Consider the following 26,846-nt stretch of genomic DNA (forward strand, 5'->3'; position numbering starts at 1 on the left):
CTGAGGGTCATAGAAAGGGGGAAGGTAAGGAGGAGGGAATTCGGATTGGAAGGGAGGAGAAGGTAGGGGTGCAAAGTAGGGTGAGGATGAGGGAGATCATATTATTTAAGATTCAGATCTAATGAAGATGTGAATTAATATATAATATGTCGGCTTAAATACTATGTTATGAGAGCAATAATGTTAAATAGCAGCTCAAACCATGTTTCTATGAGGGCAATAATGTTAAATACCATGTTTGAACAATAATTAATCCAGGATCATAAATCAAGATGAGTTGGCTGCATCACAAATTTTTGGCAATATTAATTGTGTGAAAATTATAAAAACTCTACAATTCTAATATTATTTTTCTGTGCATCTATATTTAGTTTATTAAGTACTTGATTATTGATAAAATTCAACATCCATAGATTATCATCCATCAACAGAATCGTATAATTTGTACTGCTATTATTGGGTTAAAAAATATATTTCTTATTTTTAGAACTCGTGGCTGGAGCTCAAGGTTGCTTTTTCCAGTCACGCCAAAAACTATTGAAATTTAATCATTCGAAGATTATTTTATTTGTTCCAAAAATAAGATAATATTTGGACTCTGATTATAAAGTGCCCTAATTGTTTTAGACAGCTAGCTTTTGGCTTGAACTGGGATTATGGTTTCAATGATACTGAGCAAAAAGGCTTGAAAGTGAAACTTTGGGATTTTTTGCATATCAGATGAACAAGTATTCGCTTTCACAAATTGTGTGGAATTGAATATTACCATGAAGAAACAATAGCGTAAGTAGATATCCCATGGTATAGGGAGTTTATGTCGCTACTTTTACTGTTATCTCAAGCCGATTACTGTCGATTATTGTAGATTTTCACTGTTTTGACCGAGTAAGAGTGTATAAACGGCACAATATGAGAGACTACCAGCTTCACAGGAAAGAACTACGTGGACGATCGACTTGAGATAAGAGTAAAAGTTGCGACATAAACGCCCTTCACCATGGGATATCTACTTACGCTATTGTTTCTCTATGATATTACTTTCTCATGCAAGCCCAGCTATATCATGTTGATTCTATAGTTGATATCGTAGTACCTATGTAGTATTGGTTGATATACCTAGTTGATTATTCATGATTCCAAATCAATTTATGACTATGACTACATTAATATATCCAATGTTATAGCCCTGCAACGAATATGTTGTCAAATTAAATATATTTTTCTACATCATTCTAAATTATGGGCTTGCAATATTTTGCACCATTTGACAACAATGATATTTGGTGATTTGAAGGCCCAAGTTTAAGTTTGCTTCAATCACAGTAAGTCACCCATCACCGAGAATGACCTGATGAAATAATGAATGATCATGAAGATGGAATACCTGGACCCCCCATGGGTATTGGAAAATAATACTGATAGAATGAGGATAAGAATCGATAGAAAGAGGATAATCTATAATATAATGAAGGAAACAACTGGCTTCTCTACACGTACGGAATAGAAAATTATGTTTGACGCATCATCACGTCTGAACTACTGGACTTGAAATTTTGCATATAGATTCTTAATTAACCGAAGATGGTTATAGGCTTATTTTCAATTCTTCAAGATTTCATGATGTCAAGTTTTTAGTTTGTCAAGTTTTAAAATAGACCCTTGCGGAGCACAGGATTCCTGCTAGTTAATAATGTTGAAGAGAAACTATTATTGCAATGGAAGACAAGGAGGGAACTAGAACGAGAAATATTGTGATAAAGCTAAAGATAAATCAGTAGAATGGAATAAGAGAAATCGTTCCAATGAAAAAGCTGATAGTTGCAGTGATAGTAGTTTTAATTTTTCTGCTCAAAATTTTCAAGTTTATTTCAATATTATTGATACTTTCGGATTGTTTAGTGTTATTTCCGGCTCTTATCAACCCTTCGAAATTCAAAATTCATCAGTCATATCTCGAATATGTATTCTCTGAGTGTTAATCTTTGGTGAAAACAGAAATTTTAAACTTAACCTCACTGTGGACTATTTATGTGCCAAAATCAAGGAATTGAAGAAGTTTTGGACAATTGCTTGTTTCTCTTTCCAAATATCGTGTTTGTGACTGTTCTAATAAATAAATAAATAAAAAGGCCATCACATCCATGTTAGGGGAAACAAGGAGATGAAAATGATTCGAAACCAAATCCGTGTATTAAGTATATGATAATAATAATGAGAAGAGACAAAAAAGTAGAGGATAAGAATAATGAGAAGAGACAAAAAAGTAGTAGTAGTAATAGTAAGTCAAAGATCGTGGCATGACGAGGAGAGGAGATGAATAAAAAACCTCGATGACAAAAGTTAAAGAAAAACTTGAAAGCAAGCACAATCGTAAGAATGAATGAGAATGAGAGCGAAAAAAGCAGCTGGTAGAAAAATGACATAAATAAGCGTTGGTAAAATAATATTTTCGGTTTTCTTCATTTCCCATTCCCTTTCAACATCCTTCAGTTCTCAAGTTCCAATCTTGAAGAGAGAGGGAAAGGAAAATTGTGTTGCTCGTGTGCAATTACGAAGTATTTCCCTAATTGACAGTGAACGTTCCACTTCCAGACTCAGTCTGTTCAGTCACGTTCTCTAAAAATATTTTTACATAACACGACTGCGTTTGGCTGTGTATGTTTCTTTCGAAAAGTTCAAAGGGATTGTAATATTCGTCTAATTAATTGAGCTTGACATGTCATTAATTTATTCTCTTCTACTGCTGTTATCAATTTGTGTGATGAATACCACGTTTGTAATTTAGTTTAGTTTAGTTTTAGTTTAGGAACTAAACTAAGTCATTGACCAGCGCTGCTGAATAGACTGTGTCAAGGGTTTATCAAATATTTTATTTATTTATGAATCTATAAAAGACTTTATTCAAATTCAAATTCAAACTTTATTCAATATGTCTTAAGAATATTGGAGCAGGAATATTGGAACACCATTAATTTATTGTATTTTTTCTTCAGGGATACTTTTTATATGAATTTTCTTTATTTATTTACAATGCAAATGACAGTAATGTAATTTCATTGGCAGATAAAATGATACGGTAGTCCTTGTGCTATTTTTTCCAAATTTATAGGTGACAAAGTTGAAGATAAGGTTAGTATTTTACGTGTACAATTTATATAAAATTTAAGTCCAAAATAAACATTAAATTAAATAAAAATATAAATCTTACTACCCTTTTATAGTTATTTGTATATCTAGAGTGAAAAGTACGACTTTTTCTCCCCGTGGGAAAAAGTTTGAAGCCCGAGGCGAAGCCGAGGGCAGAAATTTTCCTGAGGGAGAAAAATAATTTTTCCTCCACCTACTGTCTGAAGTACTTACTTTACTCGCTGAAACCTAATACTAAAGTGTCACTTTTTCGCTCTCGGTAGTAAAAAACAGAAAAACTCCCTAGGGAGTAAAAGTGACTCAGTTTAAATAACATGGGGAGCATCTCTATTTTGAAACTTACATTGTAATAGGTTAGAAGGTCTAAGCTCAGATGAGAAAGCATAATAGAGGTGTCTGTCATTGAGTCAACTGAATTCAATACCACAACCAGAAATTTGATTAACTCATGAAATATATGTTTGTATGATAATTATTATATTCTTAATATTAGTAGACGATAAAAATTTATACAATTTTTGAAATATTTTATTCTATTCAAAATACCAGCCAACAAATATTTTTGATCTGCAATTCAAATTTGAACCGCGTGATCTGGAGTCAGCCATTTTTGGTAGCTGCTCAGCTGATATAATTGTTACAACTTTTGCCGATAGATAGCGCAATCGGCAGTGCCAATCGGACGACCGGTTTTTAGGTTATGTTGTTAGGAATCATTGTCACCAATACGTAAGTTATTAGAATGATTTTATTTGCAGTTTCTATAAAAAATACAGATGGAGGAAAAATGTTGTGTACATCACGAGCGAAAAATACTTTTTCTCCCTCAGGAAAATTGCTGCCCTCGGCTTCGCCTCGGGCTTAAACTTTTTCCCACAGGGGGAAAAAGTCGTACTTTTCACTCTAGATATACAAATAACTATTGGAGAGTATTGAGATCTATATTTTAATTTATAAAAATATTGGATTATTTTTTATTACTTTTTCTAGTTATTCGAATAATTGACAAAATTTTACTTCAAAATACCTTATTCCTTGATAATAACGGCATATTTCATACATGTTCCTTGTTTTTACAACTAATCGTTCAAGAATTGATATTGCTATAAAATACTGAATAGTTTGATTCATGAAATAGTTTAGAACTGAACAGTTTGTGAAGTGAACAACTACAAGACTTCAACTATTTCGGACTATGTGTAACCTTAACTGAATTTGGGAGAGGAATAGCACAAGGTTACCTCATTTTTTCTCTTCCTATCATTTTGTTGATGTACTTAATGTATGAATCAAAAACGCATGTTTAAAGAATGTTCATGCTCATTGCTTTTCACTTGTGTAGTTTTGTCACAGGTGTTTAAAATTCACTAAAATATCAATATTTGAAACACCACAGTGCTTCAAAGCTGTTGATTCTCTTATCTGGGTTGAGATCTATATGGATATCTCCCTCACCGAAGATATCCTTCGGATATTCTCTCCGAAGAATGGACATTGATAATTATGTCCAAAGCTCCGCCAATTTATGTAGATGCATAACAATATAATTATCTATAGTTATTATATTATAAATTACTTTTTCATATCATATACAATTAAATAATTATTTTCTTAGTCTATATTATGTAAATTCATCTATAATTTTGCTGTATTGTATATATTGTAATCTACATAAATAAAGTACTCAATCAATCAATCAATCACCTTTCGCCATTCGTAGGTTTCGCCAATCGGAATTCATTCAGTAGAGAACAGTTCTGTAAAAAACTAGCAGAGTCTCTGATACGATATAGCATTCATAAATTATTCATCCCCACGAGATTTAATCCTGATTTCAACTCTGAATCAAATCAGAATCAAATGATCTCGTATGTAGGAATGTTTATTGACAGAATCAAAGGTTGATGACACGAGAGCATCCTCACAACATGATATGTAATTGACTAGTATCCTGCTACAAAATTCAGTTGCCGGACAGCATCTAATCCTATCTATCATACCTGCCAACCCGCTTCTCTGCTTTGTATTCGAAACTGATAATCAATCATCAGCTGACTCCTGACGGCAGATCAGGGGTGTCTCTCTCCACCACACACCCTCACTCAGACTCTCTCTCTCTCTCTCACACACACACACACACACACACACACACACACACACACTTACACTCTCCTCCTCTCTCCAGTATCTCTTTCGCCTCTCATACTCTGTTCCTCAGTGTTCTGAGATGAATTGATTGCTTTGGCTCCAACACTACTATGGGATCCACTCTCAGTAGTTCAACACTTCCTAACTACCCTTGAGTGTATTACATAAGCTAATATTGCTCTCCACATTCCCTCTGGAAAATAATTCAATCCAATTCAAAATGTAAGAATTTTGCACATCAATACAGAAATTATAACAAAAAAATTGTTTGTTCACGTAATTTAACTTCAGTATAATTGACCGAGCGAAGTGAGGTCTAAGATTCAATTTGACGGTTTGGCATTTCTCTTAATGTTTAAATGTTTGAATGTTTAAATTTTTATATGTTGCGCATTTACGGCGAAACGCGCTAATAGATTTTCATGAAAATTTGACAGGTATGTTCCTTTTTTAATTGCGCGTCGACGTATATACAAGGTTTTTGGAAATGTTGCATTTCAAGGATAATATAAAAGGAAGAAGGAGCCTCCTTCATACGCCAATATTAGAGTAAAAATCAGACTATAGAATTATTCATCATAAATCAGCTGACAAGTGATTACACACACAGATGTGTGGAGAAGCCAGTCTATTGCTGTATTTCCATAAGGTCTATAGTTTCAATCAGGTACTTGTGGATGAGAATACTGCGTGAGGTCTATTGTTCACAGAACTACTAGTATTACAGAAATAACTTCATTTGATAAATAAAATGCGCATCTCTAGAAAACGTTCTAACAATAGAAAATATCTTCGTTTAAATAAACTCTTACGTATTTGAGTTTTATGAATGAGGTTGATTGATAAATAATTTATGACAATGGATTGGAATCATAATGATGATAGAATTGATAACGGTTAGTATAATGATATAGTGTTTGGAGTGATAATGTATGGTAGGATAATCTTGTATTTTATAATATTAATTGCTTTACATCACATTTTAAATTTAGTTAAACAGAACCTCAAAGAATTTATAATTTTTTTCAGTTTTAAAAAAGGTTTTTCGGATTCAATGAAGATTCACGACATTTCATTTGTAGTTTTACTGGAGTATTTGAATTAATTTGTATGGTGTGCGTTAGAATAATGAATTGTAAAAGTTCCAATAATATTCTCAGTGTTGGTTGAGTTAATCGGCAAGTTTTAACCACTCTTCCTATTCAGATCCAATACAAGTAGTCGCCTCAAATATGCCAATAACACTCAAAATTCACGAGAAAAGTTGATAAATGAGAGGAAGAATGCTGAACGAGGGGAAGGTGATAAAATTGAGAACGAATGTCGGTTCTTTGCAAACAGTGCGACGTTTTTATGGGAGGCTGATGGTGATAACTGAGTTGATCAAGTAGTCGTTCCTTTCTTCTTCCAGGGAAATATTGACACTTCCGAAGGCCATGAAAATGAATTGCACCCATCGATGACTCCTAGCCCACTATTATTATCCTGTTAGTGATAATTTCCTGTTTTCTTAAAATCTATTAGGCCGACTTTGAAACTTTTATAATATCTTCATGTAGATTTTTATCCCTCCATGACCAATTGGATTTTATTGTTATTATTCATTTTATTTATTCATTCATTGTATAAAATACTATAATCATAATAAAATTATGACATTGGAGGAAAAACTAGGCTGAGTCTGTACTATTTCTCTCCAAAAATTTTGATAAAATGTCAATGTTGTCCAAAAGATTAAGTTTTAAATTAAGTTTGTTTTTTCGGTTCTTTTTCAAAATTATTTCTTTAATACATGAATCTTCTCTATTCAAGTGATAATAATGTGAAATATCTGTTCTATTTTTTGTTTTGAAGCATCTAAATTTGAAAATTTACTTTGTGAACATATTAGTGGTCTGAAAATTTTGCGAAGTGAAGAGCTACAAGACCTATTTCGTACTATGTGTAACCATATCTAAATTGGGGAGAGGAATAGCACAAGGTTACCTTATTTTTCCTCTCCCTATCATTTATATGATGTATACTTATTGTATCAATCAATAAAGAATAAAGAATAAAGAATAAAGATAAGGTTATGTAATCACACACTGCTTCGTTACTTGATTTTCGGTCCAGGAATGATTATTAAAAATTTTGAAGGTTGATTTTATACTCTGAATGAATCACAGAATGTATAACAATAAATTAAAAACTTTAGAAATATTGCACCTATTTAAAAAAAATGTAATACAAAATCAAAAACTTACTCACTATTTTTTATTCACAGCTGAATGACAATAAAAACAATTATAGTGTGTTATCAAACGCGATAAAATTGTATAGTTTCCATTGAGAGTCACAAACACAATATTATCACTCCATTGAGTAATGACTTAATTGACTTAATGTTATTGAGTAACTACTTAATCGATTGAGTGGATTATACTGCTAGTGATAATTTCCTGTTCTCTCAAGAACTATTAGGACAACTATAAAACTTTTACAATATTTTCATGTAGATTCATATCTTTTCCTACAGTCACGTTGAAAAGTGTCCATTGCTGCACTGTTTACAGAACGCAAAGAATAACTTTTCCGCTCTAGTGCGGGAAAAATTTTTTCGCCCCACTTGGATGTAATGAGCTGGTTTTCGTGCGTCATATGGAGGCCGAAAATGATTGTTTTCTGACCAGGCCGGTAAAAGTTTTACAGCCCTAGGGCTGTAAAATAACCTTGAAGTCAGCTGATTCTGATTTGATGTGAACGTGTTTACAAAATGGTTTATGAAACGGAATCAGTTTATGCTTCTAGAATTGAATAAGTATTCTGCAATAAGATACTATCATTTTATTTGGATGAATAAAATACAGATAAGATATATATTATAAACTATTCAAATTCGATTTTCAGAGTAGGATAGAACTTCTAACCTAAACTTCTGAAGTCAATGACAACAAGCATTGTTGACGTTGACATTCAGATTGGCCAAATTTCAAGTGTGCTAAAACAGCTGATCAAAAAACATCATTATTTGTGTTTATTATTCAAGAATCAAAACCTTTATAATAATATCATCTTATTGTCATTTGGAAGAATAAAAAGTATAAACTCAACCTCTTACATAATTGAACATAATCTTTTAGGTTATTTAGACAAATCAGAATAAAAAATAAAAATACTTGGACAATTTCCTAATATTCAGATTACCTCAGATTTGCTAGAGCTATGACCTTCCTGTTTTGCTTTCGAAAGTGCCTAATAAACAATAATTCTCATATTTATATTGTTTATTTTTCTGTGTGGCGAAAAATAACGTTCTCACCATGGGCAAAAATGTTTTTCCGGCTCTCAATCTTTTCTAGTCCTCGGCCTACGGCCTCGGACTTGAAAACCGATTTCGAGCCGGAAAAGTCTCATTTTCGGCCCTAGGTGCGAAATATACTATTCTGCACTCCAGATTTGCAACATGGCAACGCAAAATACTTAGTAGGTTATATGGAGCAACATTGCAGCAAAATCAAAATGAAGTTGGTAACAGTGACTGCTGTGGCTGCTATAGTGAGCAGAGGTGCAACGAAGCACAACGCGCTAATTATTATTCATTATATATTATAACCAAGGACAACGAGGACTTTGGGATTTTAGGATTAAGGTTTTAATAAATAATAAAATTACACAGAAAAACATTTGATGGATTTCAGGCAATTTTACCCATAATTACCCACTTTTCATATTCAATGGTAACTGTAGGAAAAACTTAATGTGAAATACGTGCGCAAAGTTCCTATGCTGCACTCAAGAAACCATTCCGCCCTCGCCTACGGCTCGGGCGTAAACGTTTCTTTCGGTGCAGCAAACTGACACTTTGCGCACTAGTTGCACAAATAACTATTCTATGACCAATTGGATGTTATTGTAACTCTATCTCCGTAGTGTGTTCTCAAAGGCGATAGAATCGTACAGTTTCCATTGAGTGTCACAAAAACAATATTATCATACTACTTCATAATATATCAGTGATAGTTTCTTTAATCCATGAAATCTATAATGCCTACCATGAAGCTTCATAATCCATACTATTCTAATGTTTTATTGTACGAGAAACTGCTTTTTTTCTTAATGTCTTTTAGTTTTTAAGCTGAGTGAATTTTTTTTGAGCATGTTATCTGAAATTTTGGATGGATATTGTAAGTTGTTCACAATGTTTTGTTTTTGGTCAATGAAAATTATTTGATTTGATTTTGATGTTGTTACTTTTCATGTTCTATGATCTATTTGATATTGTATCACTATCTTCATAGTGTGTATCTTCTATCTTGTATCACTATCTTCATAGTCATTGACGATTGAAGTGAATCTAATTGAATGATTCTAATAATTAAATAGAATCGTTCTCAGTGGGAGTAACAAACCAAATATTTTTATGTCACTTTTATTAAAATCCTGTATTGTTTCCGGCTACAATTATTATGGAATCTATTCAGTCGTAATCATAACACATAAACTTTCAAATATTGGTCTTGGAGTCGTTATGAATCATGACTTTCAGAATCTTCTATAACAATCTGAATACATCGGTATTCTGTGTTGTAGGAGTTTCCTATTTAAAATGAAATATAGGAATATGAATATACAAAATATTCGGTTCCTATTCAATCTATAATTAATTCTCATAGTAATCTGTGCCGATTATATTTTACATATTTTGTTATAAAAAAACTATAACTCATTGATTCCGTTGTAACGTACGGTATTTCGGAAATCGCGGTCTCTTATTCAAAATTCAAACTGAAGGATGTTTCCAATACTTCCAGTTTCATGAATAGCTGAGCAGGAAATCAATCTAAATTAATTCAAGTTGGATTTATGGGGCATTGATGTTATATCATTATCTAGATGCAAATAATACAGAACATGTTTATATTTACATCCAGTTTCTTGGATGATTCAGAAAAAATAGTCCTCATGGATTCAAGTTAGAATATTGAAGGAAGGACATTATTCATTTGGTAATTCAATTATGTGGATGCAAATAATACAGAACATGATTATTAAAAACAAAATAAAAACCTTGTAGTACCCTCCATTATTGGAAACTTTAAAATATTCCAACAAAGACTAGTTTCGACACCAACTTAGGTCATTTTCAATAAAATATATTTCACAAAATAACAAAGTAATATAAATAAATAATAAATATGTTAGGGTTGAAACTCGTCGTTGTTGAAATATTTTTAAGTTTTCAATAATAAAGGGTACTACAAGGTTTTTATATTGTTTTTATCAATTTGTAAAAAAATAGTCCATGTGAAAAATAGCCCCTGCTTTCATTTCAATGAAGTGATCATGACTATATTTGCAATGAATAGAGCAACACACCTGATACCGCAAATCAACTAGCAATTATTTGGAACAAGAAGTTAGTTAACATGCTATGATATCCACAATAGTCTGCAGTGAGTCTGTTGAACAGAACTGTAGTTAACCAGGCTTGAATCACCCTCATTTCAGGTACGAACTTCAAACTAACTGCCACACTACCCTCGACATAGAAAGGGTCCCTTCTAAACGTAATATTATACGGGTAGGTGGTTGAGTTGAGTTTCAGATGAGTCCACAACTGTTAAGTGAAATCACAGACCTCCCAAAAACACGAGACACGAAATTTGATAGAAGCTTGATAAATAATACTGCTGTATTGAGAGAGCAGAGTACACTTTCTCCAGGTGTTTGCTTTGAGTATTCTCCATTTCACTCCAGTAAGGCGAGTTCCCTGTCAGTCCTCTCCATTTATTCTGGTGAATGATTCTCTATTTCACTTCTAAACAGTGATATCTCTTTGCCTTGGTCATTTACTTTACAGAATCACTTTCTATCACGTCATACTTTCTATCCTGACACTCTCTCACATTCAATTAACGGTCCAACGTCCACCCTATTCCCTTTTAGCTTCGATTTCCACGTATTCCTCTCTTACACAAAACTTAGAAACAACCATATTTCTTCCTATTTGCGAAATCTATTGAATTAATTTATTTATCTATGCACAATTACAATATACACATCAGACACATGATTAGGCTAGACCAACAGGCCTAACCCATAATTGTCTGATATATTGTGGAATAGTGTATGAACCTTCATATATATTATATTCTCATCTTATTTTTGTGTAGTTGAGAAGTTGATATTGTAGTAATTACTCATATCAAATAAAAAGACAAAGGAATTGTCAAAAACCACACATTTCATTGATATATTTCTGTCAATGTTTGACAATTTGACAATGTTGACTTGTTTTTGTCAATTCATTAGTCTTCTTATTCATTATTCTAATCTGCATGGATAAAGAACTTCAATGTAATCTTTCATCACTCTTTTTCATTTAATTTTTCAGCCTTCATCAGCTTCTCCGTCTTCTTTCGTCTGGTCATCTACGTTTGCCATTACAATATTTATTTATTCAATCAACAACATACACAGATAATCATAGAATACATAATCATTGTTGGAATACAGGCTTAAACCATACTACTTCATTACAGAATTTTGATAAAAAGTGAGTCCATGAGAGGTTTTGTTCCTCCAGCGCTTTCTAAAACTGTTATTTTTGATCTCAGAATACTGACACGACACTTTAAATTATCCAGCACTCCTCCATTCCTCCTTTTCATTGCTAGATTCAGTTCGATCCATACTTTACAGTTCGAATTTACTTTCAAAATTGGAGATAATAATTTTTAGAAGAAGACAATAACAATCACTTCATCAATGAAATTGTAGAAAATAAAAATGAATTTGAAGCACTCGTATCGTGAAATGAATGGTCAACATCATATCTAATTATAAACTATTGAAATAAATATCCACTCATCTCTCAATAACTAGATCTTTCGACGGTCTTGCAATCTTAGAGATAACCAACTATTTTTTTTGATGAAGAGATAACCGTGTAGTTTGATGACATGACAGCCAAATGATAGAAGTTTGAAGTTTGAGTTAAAACTGAGTTCAAAATTGAATCAGTTGTTCATTTCATGTCACAATAAAATAATTACAGTTCATAGAGGAATCCAAAATTTAAAAACTGTAATCTTTTTATACAAGTTTTTACAAGACTGAACAAGGTAGAGCATTTTGACATTTCGACGATATTGTGTTGATAACTGTAGCATTTCGATATACTGTTCTACCGACGGAGAGATCGACTCTCAACTACTTTTGCTAAAATTTTCGGCTGCATCTCAAATTTCAAGGTTTGTTGAAAAGTGAGTGAGCGAGCGAAGCGAGCGGTTAAAACGTGGAACTCGATCTCGAAACATCGAAACCAGCACCTGATTCTACGTGGAAGTGGTCCCGAGCATTTCATGCCCCCCAACTCTCCAGAATAATTCGCTCCCATCTCAAAGATTGCGTAATTTTGAGAGTGAAATACGAGACGGCAGCTAGCAGCTCCATTCATGATTTTAGCAGCATCTCGTGATCAATTAGTGTGGATGGTTAATTAATCAGAAGGCTCGTGATTTCACTGATTTCTAATTAAATAATGAATGGATAATGCGATCGATACCGCGAGAGGTAGACTTGTACTAAAGTGGATTGGATGAAAGTGGAAGTGAGATTGAATTTGGAATCGTGTGGTGCCATCGTAGGGAGATACAGTTCTATGGGTGTCATAAGTGTGGAAGGACTGCATCTTTGAACAAAGGTGGAAGTTCCTGGAATTGGATACTGTATTCATTTGAATTAATCATGCCGATATCATCCATACGAACATAAAAAAGGCTACGAGTAACCATTTCCATCATTTTGTGATTATTCAACACGTCTAGTAGTTGAACTACATTCATAATTCCACTTCAGAAAGGTAGCAATCGTATGGAATCGGAGAAAATTCACATCACTATGAGTAACATTTGAAATTCAATGTTTCTACCTGTTCTTCTTCTTCTCCTTCTTTTCTTTCTTCTAATATTCCTCTTATTTTTCTTTTCCATTTCACAAAGTCAGGCATTCCCTATGTGGAATTCACTTAGTCTTATCCGATGGTCTTGCCAGTTCCAAATAGTCCTCAAAAATAAATTATCAATCCTTGGATGATACAATCTAGAGTAAGAAGCCGCAGAAGTATGTGTGTCAAGCAAGCGATACCATAGGTGGATGAACGACCAATCAAGATGATCTTCTGCTACTGTCCTAGACAAGCCACTCCCACAATGAACGATTCATAAAAACGTCAGCAATGCCGTTCATACACTCTCATTGTGGGACTGGCTTATCTAGGCCAATAGCAGACGTTCACCTTGATTTGCTATTCTCCCACCAATCTTATCGCTTGCTCAATACCGTATATCCTGCTATTCTGTACTTCAGTTCTAGTTTATAAGACGTTGATGATGGTGTACCTAGTAACTCGTCATTTTGATGAATTTTGTAGATGTGAAAGCATCTACCACCCAACTACAGTACCTCAATAAATAGAAGAATTGTTATCGTCATCTCGTCGATTCAATTACTTTTTCCAATGCTAATCCATGGTTTCTTATTCAATATGGATACCTACCTCAATTATCATAACATGTTGGAACTGTTCGAAAATATATATCATTGAATATTGATTTCTGCTCATTGATATCATTGAATTTTCGGAAGACAATGAATTTCAAGTTTCCTATCCAACATGGAGAACTAACTAAATACCATATCATGCTAACTTCTGCAAAGTATATTATATTATTACATCTTCAATCTTGTATAGGCCTAGATAATATAGGAATTGTTCAATCTGACAAAATAACAATGTTTTTTTTTTTCACTTTTTGTGTAGTTGAGAAGTTGATATTGTGGTAATTATTCATATTGAATGAAAAAGACTAAGAAATTGTAAAAAAAATGTTATTTTAGTTTATCAGAGATTGACAATGGTGTAATAACCGAAACCGGTCTTTCTAATTATCAATAAATCAGTGGTTTTTTTACAATTTCTTAGTCATTTTCATTCAAAACAACAATGGATGATACTTATACTAAATTAATGTAATAAATCTTGAATGTTGGATTACCTTCGTGAGCATGAATGAGCGTATCTATAACGTAAATAGTGTCGCAGGAATAATCGAATATAAACCAAATAACAGGCACTGCGTTGTTCAGCTCCCAGAACACCGAACGTCCGATCACAAATATCAGGTTGTAGATTATCGCACACGTCACTACAGCCAGCCACTGCAACAAAACAAACATACAAATTGTTACAATCATGAGTTGCAATAATTGTCCAATTGATATTCTCGAATATTCAAGAAAGCGCAAGGGTTGCGCTTATAAACATTACAGTATATTATTAAATTTATTTTCAAGTGAATACATATTTGGGAATTTTCATAGGAGCAAAGTGATATTAATATCCACAAACTACTAAATTCACAAATTAACATTGGAGAATAGGTAGTAACATTGATACTGTACTATTTACACAACATATGATTCGTTGAATGGAAGTTTCATTTGATGATTGAGAGGTGAAATTCAATATAATGACAGTTGATAGAAACAGTTGAGCCCCGCACACAAACATCGATTTTTGTACGATATTTTGCCGTCCTTGAAATTCCTATTAGATTGGAGAGATGATTTCAAACAGATGATGCTCTAGTTCCGTTTAATCTGATGGAATTCATAAGGATGGCAAAATATCGTACGAACAAAAATCGATGTGTCTGTAGCTAGTCTGAAGCCCTTCAAAAATATATTGATTTCAGTTCGTACGGTATTTTGCCTTCCTTATAAATGCTATTAGATTGAGCAGATGATTTCAAACAGATGATGTTTGTCAAGTCCCGTTTAATCTGATAGAATTCATAAGGACAGCAAAATATCGTACGAACAAAAAACACACATTATGTGTGTAGCTAGCCAAACTGTTTCTTTTAACTGTCATTATATTTCCATAAATTGATATTGAACTTCATAGCTCAATCATCAAAAATGAAACTTTCATTCAACGAATCATATGTTGTTTTCAAAATATAATACTCTAGGTGTCCCTTCAAGATAAGTATTATTGGTGTCTCGGCAATTGATTAAGGTATAATTATTATCAATCTTCCACTTCTCATCTTATTCTAATTCAAGCTGTTGGAGGAAGAACTGTTTCTCCTCTCGTAATTGAGAAGAGACAATCATTTGAAAAATTAGGACATCATAATATTATTGACCGAAGCGAAGCTGAGGTCTTAGTTTCGACTCGATCGGGGGGATAGTGTCCAAGACGGTTAGAGCGTAGTTTGCTACACTGTGGAACCCAGGTTCAAATCTCGTTCTGGCCAGATTTTTTTGTCTGATTTTTTTTTTGTCTCACCATCGTCTGTGAGACGATTCATCATCTAAATTACCTACTGCATATTCCATTTTTCCGTCAGAGCGAATGTGGAATGTACACTGTGGAACCCAGGTTCAAATCTCGTTCTGGCCAGATTTTTTTGTCTGATTTTTTTTGTCTCACCATCGTCTGTGAGACGATTCATCATCTAAATTACCTACTGCATATTCCATTTTCCCGTCAGTTGACCGATTTCTTATAATTAATTATTAGAAAAGTTGTAATATATGTTTATATTGTAAATATGGAGACGATATAAAGGTACCTCCTTGATAAGTCCGGTGTCCCTGCAAACAGTGTCTCTAGCACTTTCAATGGAGAAAATAATAGATGACATGGCTAAATCTCCACAATATACTGTAGTGGCCCTTCTCATTAGTTATTTAGTTATTTATTTACATTGTGTACAAATACTTAACATGAGGAAAGGCACAACAGGCTCATGCCCAAAACTGTCCCATTTCCAATTTATACTATACTGTCCAAATCAAAATGTTGGTTATGTCATTTTCACTCTTCAAAATACAATTTACACTCTTCAATACTCAGATAAACGAGCAAATTTTGAATCTAATAGATACTATTAGAATCTGAAATTTAAAAAAATCTTGAACAGTAACTAAATAATTATTCAAAAAGTCTAAATTTTGAATGGAACTAGAAATTTTTGAGCTAAAAACTTCTCACTTTATAGAAAACTAGTCTTATTCGTTATTAGATTGAAAGTTGTGTTCATGAGCGAGGTATACTGTTCGCAGAACTACTAGTAACTTATTGTTTTGCTGAGAATGTATGTGAGAATCGTTCTATGTGATGGGGGAATTCAATTACAGTAAGAAACAATAAGTAAATTATTGTGGCAATGAATTTGTATGCTTCCAGTTACTATATGGATCACATATTATTCACAAAAAACTCTTCACAGAGTGAACTGAGTGGAAGAAGGAGAGTGAACTTTACCACTAAATTTTCTCTTTCATTTTTTGGGAGAACTGAACATTGCCTTTGTTTGCTACTGTCCTTCCCCATTTTTGTTTTGGGGATGGCATCTTTATGAAAGCAGAGGGAAATATTTCGTTGACCAACAAACACAGTTAGGAATGTGGATGATTCAGAACGAATTTGTCGCGTGGAATCCACCTCACCATACAAAAGAGATAGAAACTGCGCCACAGAAAATATTACTGAAGACGTTGACAAGGTATTTTTGTAATCCAATTGCTGGCTAAGAACGATATTAAATTCTGTGTGAGGCGAAAAACCAGGCACAATGAGACCATTCAGACTTTTATTCCGGCTCCACGTTTTGTAATTGTCTGTTATTTTCTGGTTCTCCTTTACCTCTTTTATCTTGTGTTTTTCTACTTTCTCCCTCTTTCTTATTCTAATTTCTCATCCTTGCTCTCAATTTTTTTCATCTCCCTTCCATTACGTGGTCTATCGGTTTCTCATCTACCTTCACACAGTTCCTTTTTTGTATTAATTTTCTGACTCAAACTGTGTCACTCTTTCTCTCTTTCTATACTTTTGGTAGAGAGTTAGTGGGGAGGATATTTTTAATATTCTTTCCGAAGAATGGACATTGATATGTCCAAAGCTCCGTCAATTTATGTAGATGCATAACAATATGATTATTATCTATAGTTCTAATATTACAAATTGCTTTTTCATATCATATACAGTTCAATATTTATTTTCTTAGTCTATATCATGTAAATTCATCTATAATTTTGCTGTATTGTAAGCTATTGTATATAAGTGTTTAAACAGTATATATTGTAATCTACATAAATAAAGTACTCAATCAATCAATCAAAATCTATTCTCTCCTTTCCCCGTCTTCTTATTCAATCTTTGCCCTACGCAACAATGTACACTATCTCTACATCAAATAATAGAACTGAGAAACCGCCCTCTCCCTTTATTACATCTTCATCTATTGTCTCATTTAACCTTCTTTAATAAATTATTGATTATTCCAATTATCAATTTTCTCCTGTGCATCTCATCAGGTACTGTATTTTTTTCGATTTTTTTCCTTATCAAGGCTTTACTTCCTGAATTTCTTTTGTTCTTTCCAATTCCCACATTCATCTTTACTTATTATCTCTCCACAATCGTCTATTACTTTTTATCTACGACCTTCTCTTCCTCCTCCACCACCTCCACCTCCTTCTTCTTCTTCATCTTCTCCGTCTTCTTCTTCTTCTTCTTCTTCTCTTCTTCTTCTTCTCTTCTTCTTCTTCTTCTTCTCTTCTTCTTCTTCTTCTTCTTCTTCTTCTTCTTCTTCTTCTTCTTCTTCTTCTTCTTCTTCTTCCTCTTCTTCTTATTCTTCTTCTTCTTCATCTTCCTAGTCTCGCTTCCCCCTTCTATTCCCTCCAATATCGCTCTTCTATTCTTGTTTACAACTTCCTCTCTTTCCTGAAAACACCCTGCTAATCCATAATCCTCTTCCTTCAATTTCTTCTTCTCTCTCTCTCTCCTGATAATACTTATCCCTCTCCCCCTCTTCTTCTGTTTCTCCACATCCCTTTTTTCAAAGTCCCCTCTTTCCACCGCTCATCTCAACTTACTTCTGTCCCTTATCTTCCACTTCTCCCAGTCTCCGGACCGTCCTCTATACAACCATCCCTTGACGGCTTCATGAACTAACTTTTTCTCTTCACTGTTGTTAACAACAATATCAAGGAAGAGGAAATGTGGAGGGGGTGAGGGAGAAGAAGAAGAAGAAGAAGAAGAAAAGAAGAAGAAGAAGAAGAAGAAGAAGAAGAAGAAAGAAGAAGAAGAAGAAGAAGAAGAAGAAGAAGAAAGAAGAAGAAGAAGAAGAAGAAGAAGAAGAAGAAGAAGAAGAAGAAGAAGATGGAGAAGAAGAAGAAGATGAAGTTGAAGTAGAAGAAGAAGAAAAAGAAGGAAAAGAAGAAGCAATATACAGCTCAACTTTACGCCGCATGAAAGGTAGAATGTATGAAAAGGACATGTTCTTCAAAGAAGTACACTGTGTGATACGCTCAAGTAAAGAAAAGCCGTCTGCACACGGCTTCCAAAAAAACGTCGCGGGAAACCGCTGCGTTTTTCCGCCAGCTGCTCCGGAAATCGGAAACTAGGCATGCTTGCAAAGGAATTGTGTAGTTGAGCGTATCAAAGCAATAAGACAGTGGTATTCACCATCCACTATCCGATAGATTTGTAGAAGCTTACAAAGAAGTCATTTCAGTTCCATCTCTAGTTTCCTCTAGCAAAGAAATTTGACATGTATAATATTTTTCTCTTAGTTGTAGAACTCGAGTTACTCCACGGTAACTTTGAATAAGAATAGTAAAAAATCTACCGTATGTTTTCTCTATGATTGTGAAGAGTAGGTCAATGGTATATCATTGAAATGTAAGTTAATAATAATAATGATGTGTTGTATTTCTCATGATTTAATTAGTTCTTTATTGATCCATACAATAATTACATCATCAATATGATGAAAAAAATAAGGTAACCTTGTGCTATCCCTCTCCCAAATTTAGATAATGTTACACATAGTCCGAAATAGGTTTTTAAGTCTTGTAGTTGTTCACTTCACAAAATGTTCAGTCCTTGATTATTCTCACAAACTAAGTTTTTAAATTCAGATGCTTCAAAACCAAACATAGAAAAAAATATTTAACATTATTATCACTAAAGTAGGAATTATTCACATATTGGAGAAACAATTTTGCAGGACCAAAAACAAACTTAATATTAAAGCACAGTTCTGTACAGTTCTATTGTCTATTTGGTTTCATCATAGAAAAGATAGCTTGAGGTGATATCCCATGGTTTATGTTCCAAATTACACTGTTAACTCAAGCCGATAGTCCAAGTATCTTTATTCTTCTTAAAGCTATGTGACACTGATAGTTCATACTGTGCCGTTTTCACACTCTCACTCGGCTGAAACAGTAATTTTCAGCAGTAATATAGTCGACAGTAATCAGCTCGAGTTAACAAAACATCGGCTTGAAATAACGTCTTATATCATTGTATATATTCTCATGCAATTTTTCCTCTATAGTTTCATTTTTGAATTACTTTAATTCTCAATCCTCTTCTATAAATCTTAGCTGCTGTATCTCCTGCCATTCTTTTATAACTGTTCCACCCCCTTCATTTGTTTTGTACCTTTCAACTCCCTCTTCCTTCTTTTCTATATTTTTATCCCATTCTTTCCTCCTTCCTTCCGTAATTCTCTCACTCTTTCTCATTATTTATTTATTTATTTATTTATTTATTTATTTATTTATTTATTTATTTATTATTTATTATTTATTTATTTATTTATTTATTTATTTATTTATTTATTTATTTATTTATTTATTTATTTATTTATTTATTTATTTATTTATTATTTATTTTTTATTTATTTATTTTTTATTTATTTATTTATTTATTTATTTATTTATTTTTTATTTATTTATTTATTTATTTATTTATTTATTTATTATTTATTTATTTATTTATTTATTTATTTATTTATTTATTTATTTATTCATTTATTTATTCATTTATTTATTTATTTATTTATTTTTTATTTATTTATTTATTTATTTATTATTTATTTATTTATTTATTTATTTTTTATTTATTTATTTATTTATTATTTATTTATTATTTATTTATTTATTTATTTATTTATTTATTTATTCATTTATTTATTTATTTATTTATTATTTATTTATTTATTTATTTATTATTTATTTATTTATTTATTTATTTATTTATTTATTTATTCGTTGATATCATTATTTACTGACGAAATTAAATCAAATCGAATCGCATGATATCATTATTCTCGTCTGCTTTAGTGATATTAGCTGATTAAAGATTTACATCCCCTCAAAAAAGCTCTTTGACATACAACTTCATCTATTGAGCTTCATGTGCTTTGCATGAATTATGAAAGTTGATTAATGAATTAATGTGTTGATCACATTATAATTTTTATAATTATTTTCTCTCAAAACTTATTATGCCCCCATTTCTCCATCACAAACCAGTTTCGTCTAAAGCTGGGTCTACACAAAAGTTATTAACAAAATGTTAATAACTTAATCATTATAGATTCTATTAGATTGAACAGAACTTGACAAACATATTTATGTTCATCATGTGTATAATAAGTAATGTTTAATATTATGGAATCTTCAAGGATTGAGGTATTAACATTTTGTACTAACTTTGGTATAAACTCAGCTTAATAGCTACTTACCACTAGTTCCTAATAATACCAATATTCATTGAATTCCTTAGTTCTATCAGAGATGAAAGAAATAATCTAACTGTCTAGGAAATAATCTAAATTAACTTCTCTCTGGTTCTATTGATATAACTTTCATTGGATATTTGGAACAATATTATTTTTCTGTAACCTTATACCTTCCTTCAAAATTTTCTCACTCAGCAACATTTCCCCCCTTACCAATCTCACCCAACACCGTCTCACCCTCGCCTCTTCTGAACACACTTCCACTTCAGAAAACATCAATAGACCTGGTTATAAAAAATAACATAACGCTCGAGCAAAACCGTTCGACAATATCGTTTCAGCCGCAATATCAGTTGCACGCCACGATTTAGATGCCACAAATTTGCGCAAGAAAGCAGCATGCTGTGATACTGTAGCGTAGGGCTGTACGCCTTTGGCATAGTTCCACCGGTTTCACCTATAGGCTGAGATTCCACCTGATCCTCAATCTAAGCAACGCAATCACATGGCAACACGCGTTCGCACGGCGATGATATGGTCTCTTTTACAGTGAGACCCATGTTAAACTGTCAGGATTAGTTGGATGTAAAGTATTGGATTCATTGACAAGAGAATGCTGACAGTGGTTTTGGCGGTGATATGGTCTTTTTCACAGTTGGACCCACGTGAAACTGTCAGAATTAGTAGGATGGCAAGTATTGGATCCATCGACAAGAAATGCTGTCAGTTTTGAAGCAAGTCTCTCTATACTAAAAGAAATCAGATGGAATTGGTTTCTGTGGTAACGTAAAGCTAGCTATTCTCAGCGGTATTATCGTCTAGGTCGTTTTCCTCCAAGGCAAAATCTTCTACAGAGAGATACACTTCATGCTGTCAGTGTAGGTTAAATTGGGAAGAATTTGTGTTATTTGTAAGGGACGCTGACAGAGTGAAGTGGATCTTCTACAGTGAGTTTTACATAAAACTGGCAGCACATGTTGGATGAAAGTCATTGGCGGTATCTGTGAGGAAAACTGACAAATTGGAGTGGATCTTTTACAGTGAGATTTTCATCAAATTGACAGTGTTGGTTGAATGAGAATCATTGGTGGAGCACTATAAGGAGCACTGACAGATTGAAGTGGATCTTTCACAGTGAGATTTACATAAAATTGACAGTATTGATTGGATGGGAGACATTGGTGCTATCTATACGTAACACTGACAGATTAAAGTGGATCTTCCACAATGAGATTTACCATTGCTGACAGATTGTAATGAATTTCGGTTGGGTGTCGCATCTTTCGTATCGCTCGCGGAATGTGTTGGCTTCCTTCGTTCGCACTTCCTCAATAACTACTAATACTTTGATGCCCGGAACACATTTCCATAAGATGCCTGCTATGCCTTGGTATGGATATTGGTGTTGTGATAGCGGCAATCTCCGTTATCCACTTGGTGAGGTGCGCTGATATGAGTTTATGTAGATGTTATTCAAGAAACATACTTTTTTGCGTTCTTGATATGAAAACTTGGTGAGGTGAATGGATTTTTCATTTTTATTGATTCATTACAGTCTTAAACTATTTTTGTACTTATAGTTTGAAGTGTATTTTCATATTTATTTATTTATTCAATCATTCAGAATTACACAACTCACAGAAAAGTACCACAGGCTAACTTACGCCCAAAACGGTTCCAATACTAATTTATACAACAGTCCAAAGTAGCTAGGTTATGTGTCACTTAACATTCTTCAATTACACACTCAATTTACAATTCAAAACACACAAAAAGCATTTTGAAATTGAAAAAATACTTCCAAATTTAATTAGTAAATCACAATTATAGTAATACTATAAAATTTAACCGGAAATAAATGCCTCATCTCAGACATTTGGGGTTTAATGAGATATCATTCCTCATGACATGTGAGACATGAGTCATGTGCTCACATGACTCATATGTCTATGTGTAGACATAACTCCTCAGTTGAATTATATTATTAATATGAACCTTCTTCAAATCATAACTACAATAACAACAGCGTTTATACTAAATATAAAGAAAATAAAAATCTCAGTACCCTTTTTTTGAGATTTTTATTTTCTTTATATTTATATTACAAGTAGCCCTATACAGAAAAGAGATAAAAATAGAGCGTTTATACTGTATATTAATGCTATTGCATATCATATACTGATCATAGAGTTCTAGTTCATGAGACTTGTTTCCAATACTCTATGCAATGATTGAAGTTGAATGTGGTACTTTGTCTTGAAACTATATATGTTGATTATTAAAGTTATTGATTATATAACAAGAGGAATGTTAAAAAATATCTCTAAAGAACATAGAAAATGAGTTTCAACTTCAGAGGAAGAAGATTGCTGAGTGAATGGAATGTATGGCAGTGAAACTGAAAATTCCGTTTAATAGCGAGTAGTTTGTGGAATTCCAATAGTAAAACATAGATTCCACATCCAGTTTCTTTCTTAGCATGATGATTTTGTTGGATTCATGCCCGGTATGGCAGTGAAATCCTATTTTCTATTGTCACTGATGCCCGGTTCCAGCAAGCTCGGCCAAGACATTTGAACTTGGTAAAATGAGGTAGGCCTACGCTTTACAAAACTAGTGCAATGGAATAAAATATGATTTCTATGGTGACTATTCTATTCTATGGTATGGTAACTATTGATAATTCCAATGCACACTTGTGAATCGTTCCCGATTTGGTCATGTTCAAATGTCTTGATCGAGCTTGCTGGAATCAGTGACAATCGAAAACAGGATTTTACTGCCATACCGGACATAAATCTAACAAAATCATCATGCTATGGAAGAAACTGGATATAGAATCTATGTTTTACTATGGGAATTGTATAACTATGTTATACTAATTGGAACAAACTATTCGCTATTAAACTGAATGACACATCATTCAAGTCTATTATGTTAACAATTGAAACACTTTTTTGTTCTATAGAGTTTTGTGACGTGTAACAGAAAACTACGATAAAAATAATATTTTTTGAAGATGAGGTGTATAGTAAGATGAAGATGAAAATCATGGAAAAAAATGAAGTGTTTTAATATCGAGAAAGAAAAGGTTGTGATAACAGTGAAGAGACTCACCCACAGGTGCTATGCTAATGGCCAGGCACAGAGTTATGAATATTCATAAGACATCAGAGGAGCTCAATTTTATATTTTGCAGGAAATCCAACCAAGGTAGGCAGGCAGCTCCCTGCCAATTTGCTCAGTTTTCTGTGAGCGTCCAGCTGAACAATATAGAAGTTTTTCAGCCCATAAATACTCTTATTGCTCATTGCATTAAATCACTATTCCTTGATAATCATGGTAAAATTCATAATTGGATAAATACAGATTCTATTTTTAGGTCCAAGTTTCAATGACAGTGGAGAAAGATAGGAGAACAACGTTGCCGATCCTCTGTCCTCTCGATGCATTCTATAGACGGTAGCTGATACAGGTTTATTGATGTAATCGTAGGGTCCCAATTGACAGAATCCCAAACGACCGAAACGCTATATTTTACCAAACGGCCGAAAACTACTTTTTTCCCAATTGGCAGAACGCTTTCTGTCATTTGCAACAAACTAGAGAAACTTTCTGTCGTTTGGGAAACCTATCACTTCCGGTCGTTTGGGACTCTCAACACTTTTGGTCGTTTGGGACTCTCATCACTTCTGGCTCAATGCAACAAACAACGTTTTCTGTCGATTGGGAAAATTCTTAAAAGTTCTATGTCATTTGGGATTCGGCTGAATGAGAAAGTACCATCTTCAATATTTAATTAATTCTGCCAATTGGGAAAAAAGTAGTTTTCGACCGTTTGGGAAAATATAGCGTTTCGGTCGTTTGGGATTCTGTCAATTGGCATGCCACCGATGTAATATTGACTGTTCATTCTCCTTTAAAATAATCAAACATATTCAATAAAACAAGAAAATTAAATTTTTCAATGATTCAATAATTAATTTTCATAATAAAGATGGAATTTCCGTTAGTCAATAATTAATTCTACATTGTTAAAAGACGAGGTTAAAACAGAGCAAAGCGAGAAAGAGATAGCACTATTCGCTTTGTTGAATGATATATGATAGACAAGGATAGCAATACCATTCCTAATCAAACACTGCAATTATAACGTGGGCCTCACTATAGTAATTGATAATCCTCATTTTCTATCTCAACTAGTTTGTCACGGTTCACAGCATTTAACATTCATAACTTGTACCTGTAATACCTGTACTTATACATGAAAATTGTGGAGTAGGCCTATGACAATTGTAAATTGGAGCTCTCCTTTTTTCTGTGAATGTAGGCGATTGATTTATTTTCATCGCCTTTCCAAACTTGATTGTATTTTCCAATTGAAAACACGGACTACTGTCATGTTTATCAGTTATCCCGTCTCAAGTACAATGCACTACCCTAATACAATGAATACATTCTCAAATCAAATTGAAAAAAGTAGAATAGAGTGTAACCATAGAGACAAGATAGCACAAGAATTTAGTGCATAAATATTCCCATGGTATAGGTGTTTTGTGTTTCAAAATTCAAGACAATTTTTTGTTAACTCAAGCAGATTACTGTCGACCTCTGTCTATTATTACTGTTTTGGGCGGTTGAAAGTGTAAGAACAGCTTAGTATGAAGACTGCCAACGTCACATATCCTCGCGAAAAAGGATTGCCAAGGACTATCAGCTTAAGTTAACATTGAAAATTGGAACATAAATGTCCTATACCATGGGGATATCTTCTTGTGCAGAGTTTCACCAAAAAGAAGAGATACTCTTTGGTGAAACTCTTCTACAAATACTTATCGACTGGAAACCGATTGAAATGAAACTTTCCAACTACTTGTTGAATAATAGGTAATATCCAATAATCTCCAATCTATCTGAAGTGGATTGCAATTATTCAACTACTACTTATAGTCCAGTCAAATGATCGCTTTTCAGGAAACAGCCCCGAAAGAATTCATCTCGACTGTTATATATGTATTTTGCGGCGCTGAATTCTAATCTGACACGCCAGAGAGAGGCTTCACCACCAAAACCCCAAAAATGTAATTAATAGAAACTACTAATCACTAAAATTACTAACTACCAAAAATTACTAATTGATTATCATTCAATTATTTTCCATTCTATTAAAAGTGAAATTAATTTTAGTGATAAATTATAGTATAATAGTATATTATTTTAGTGACCTTATAGTAGAGAGGGGTGGTGGGGTCACAGGCGAAGAGGGAGCCCCAATTGGAGGCGGAGGACTCCGAGAGGCTCCTTTTCCGCTTCACCTTCGTAGCAAAGATGGCGGTCGGCGGTTCGCTGTCACGACCGTGCACCTTCGAGTGAGACGAACACATCGACTGCAACACAAACACAATCGAATAAATCGATCAAATAGATAGTAAATAATGAAAGAATAATACATCAGATAAATAAATTGAATGAACAAGGAAAGTTCCCTCTCCAAAAAAATAATCAACTTTCTTTTAATTTTAATTCGAGGGTGATAACGACCCTGGCCCAAGGACGTGCCTCTCCTTTGAACCCCCCAAAACTTGATTTTGGCCCACTCCAAGAATTTCGAGGATGCAGCCTGCGTTCTCGCTACTCCCCCCCCCCACCATGTTCACTTCCCTGTTTAATATCAACGACTAAAATACAAATAACAGATTAATAAAATAAGTAGAAACGATGAATTGAGAGAGAATATGAATGAAGAGTACATTTCCTCTACAAAAAATATCAAACTTTCTTTCAATTTCAATATAAGTTCCATCTCATTCATTTCCCTCTCAATTGTACATTACAAGCGTTAGGGCCAAGCCACACAAAGCGTTTTTAGACGAGTTGACAGGGCAGGAAGCTTCTAAATTGGCTGATTCCTAGACACCACCCTATCAGTCAATCGGAGAGCTTCCTACACTGCCGACT

General features: G+C 33.3%; 1 protein-coding gene across 1 annotated transcript in view; it reads right to left on the minus strand.

Moving 5' to 3' along the window:
- Positions 1-26,846, minus strand: part of LOC111057992 (cyclic nucleotide-gated cation channel subunit A-like) — a 289,690-nt gene that overhangs the window by 171,616 nt on the left and 91,228 nt on the right. The window contains exons 4-5 of the mRNA XM_039431598.1: positions 26,114-26,275; positions 14,337-14,499 (exon numbers count right to left, since the gene is read on the minus strand). Of these exons, the coding sequence (XP_039287532.1) occupies positions 14,337-14,499; positions 26,114-26,275 (325 nt within the window). The remainder of the gene's footprint in view (positions 1-14,336; positions 14,500-26,113; positions 26,276-26,846) is intronic.

This window comes from Nilaparvata lugens, chromosome 6, assembly GCF_014356525.2.
Source record: "Nilaparvata lugens isolate BPH chromosome 6, ASM1435652v1, whole genome shotgun sequence".
Classification (NCBI taxonomy): Eukaryota; Metazoa; Arthropoda; class Insecta; order Hemiptera; family Delphacidae; genus Nilaparvata; species Nilaparvata lugens.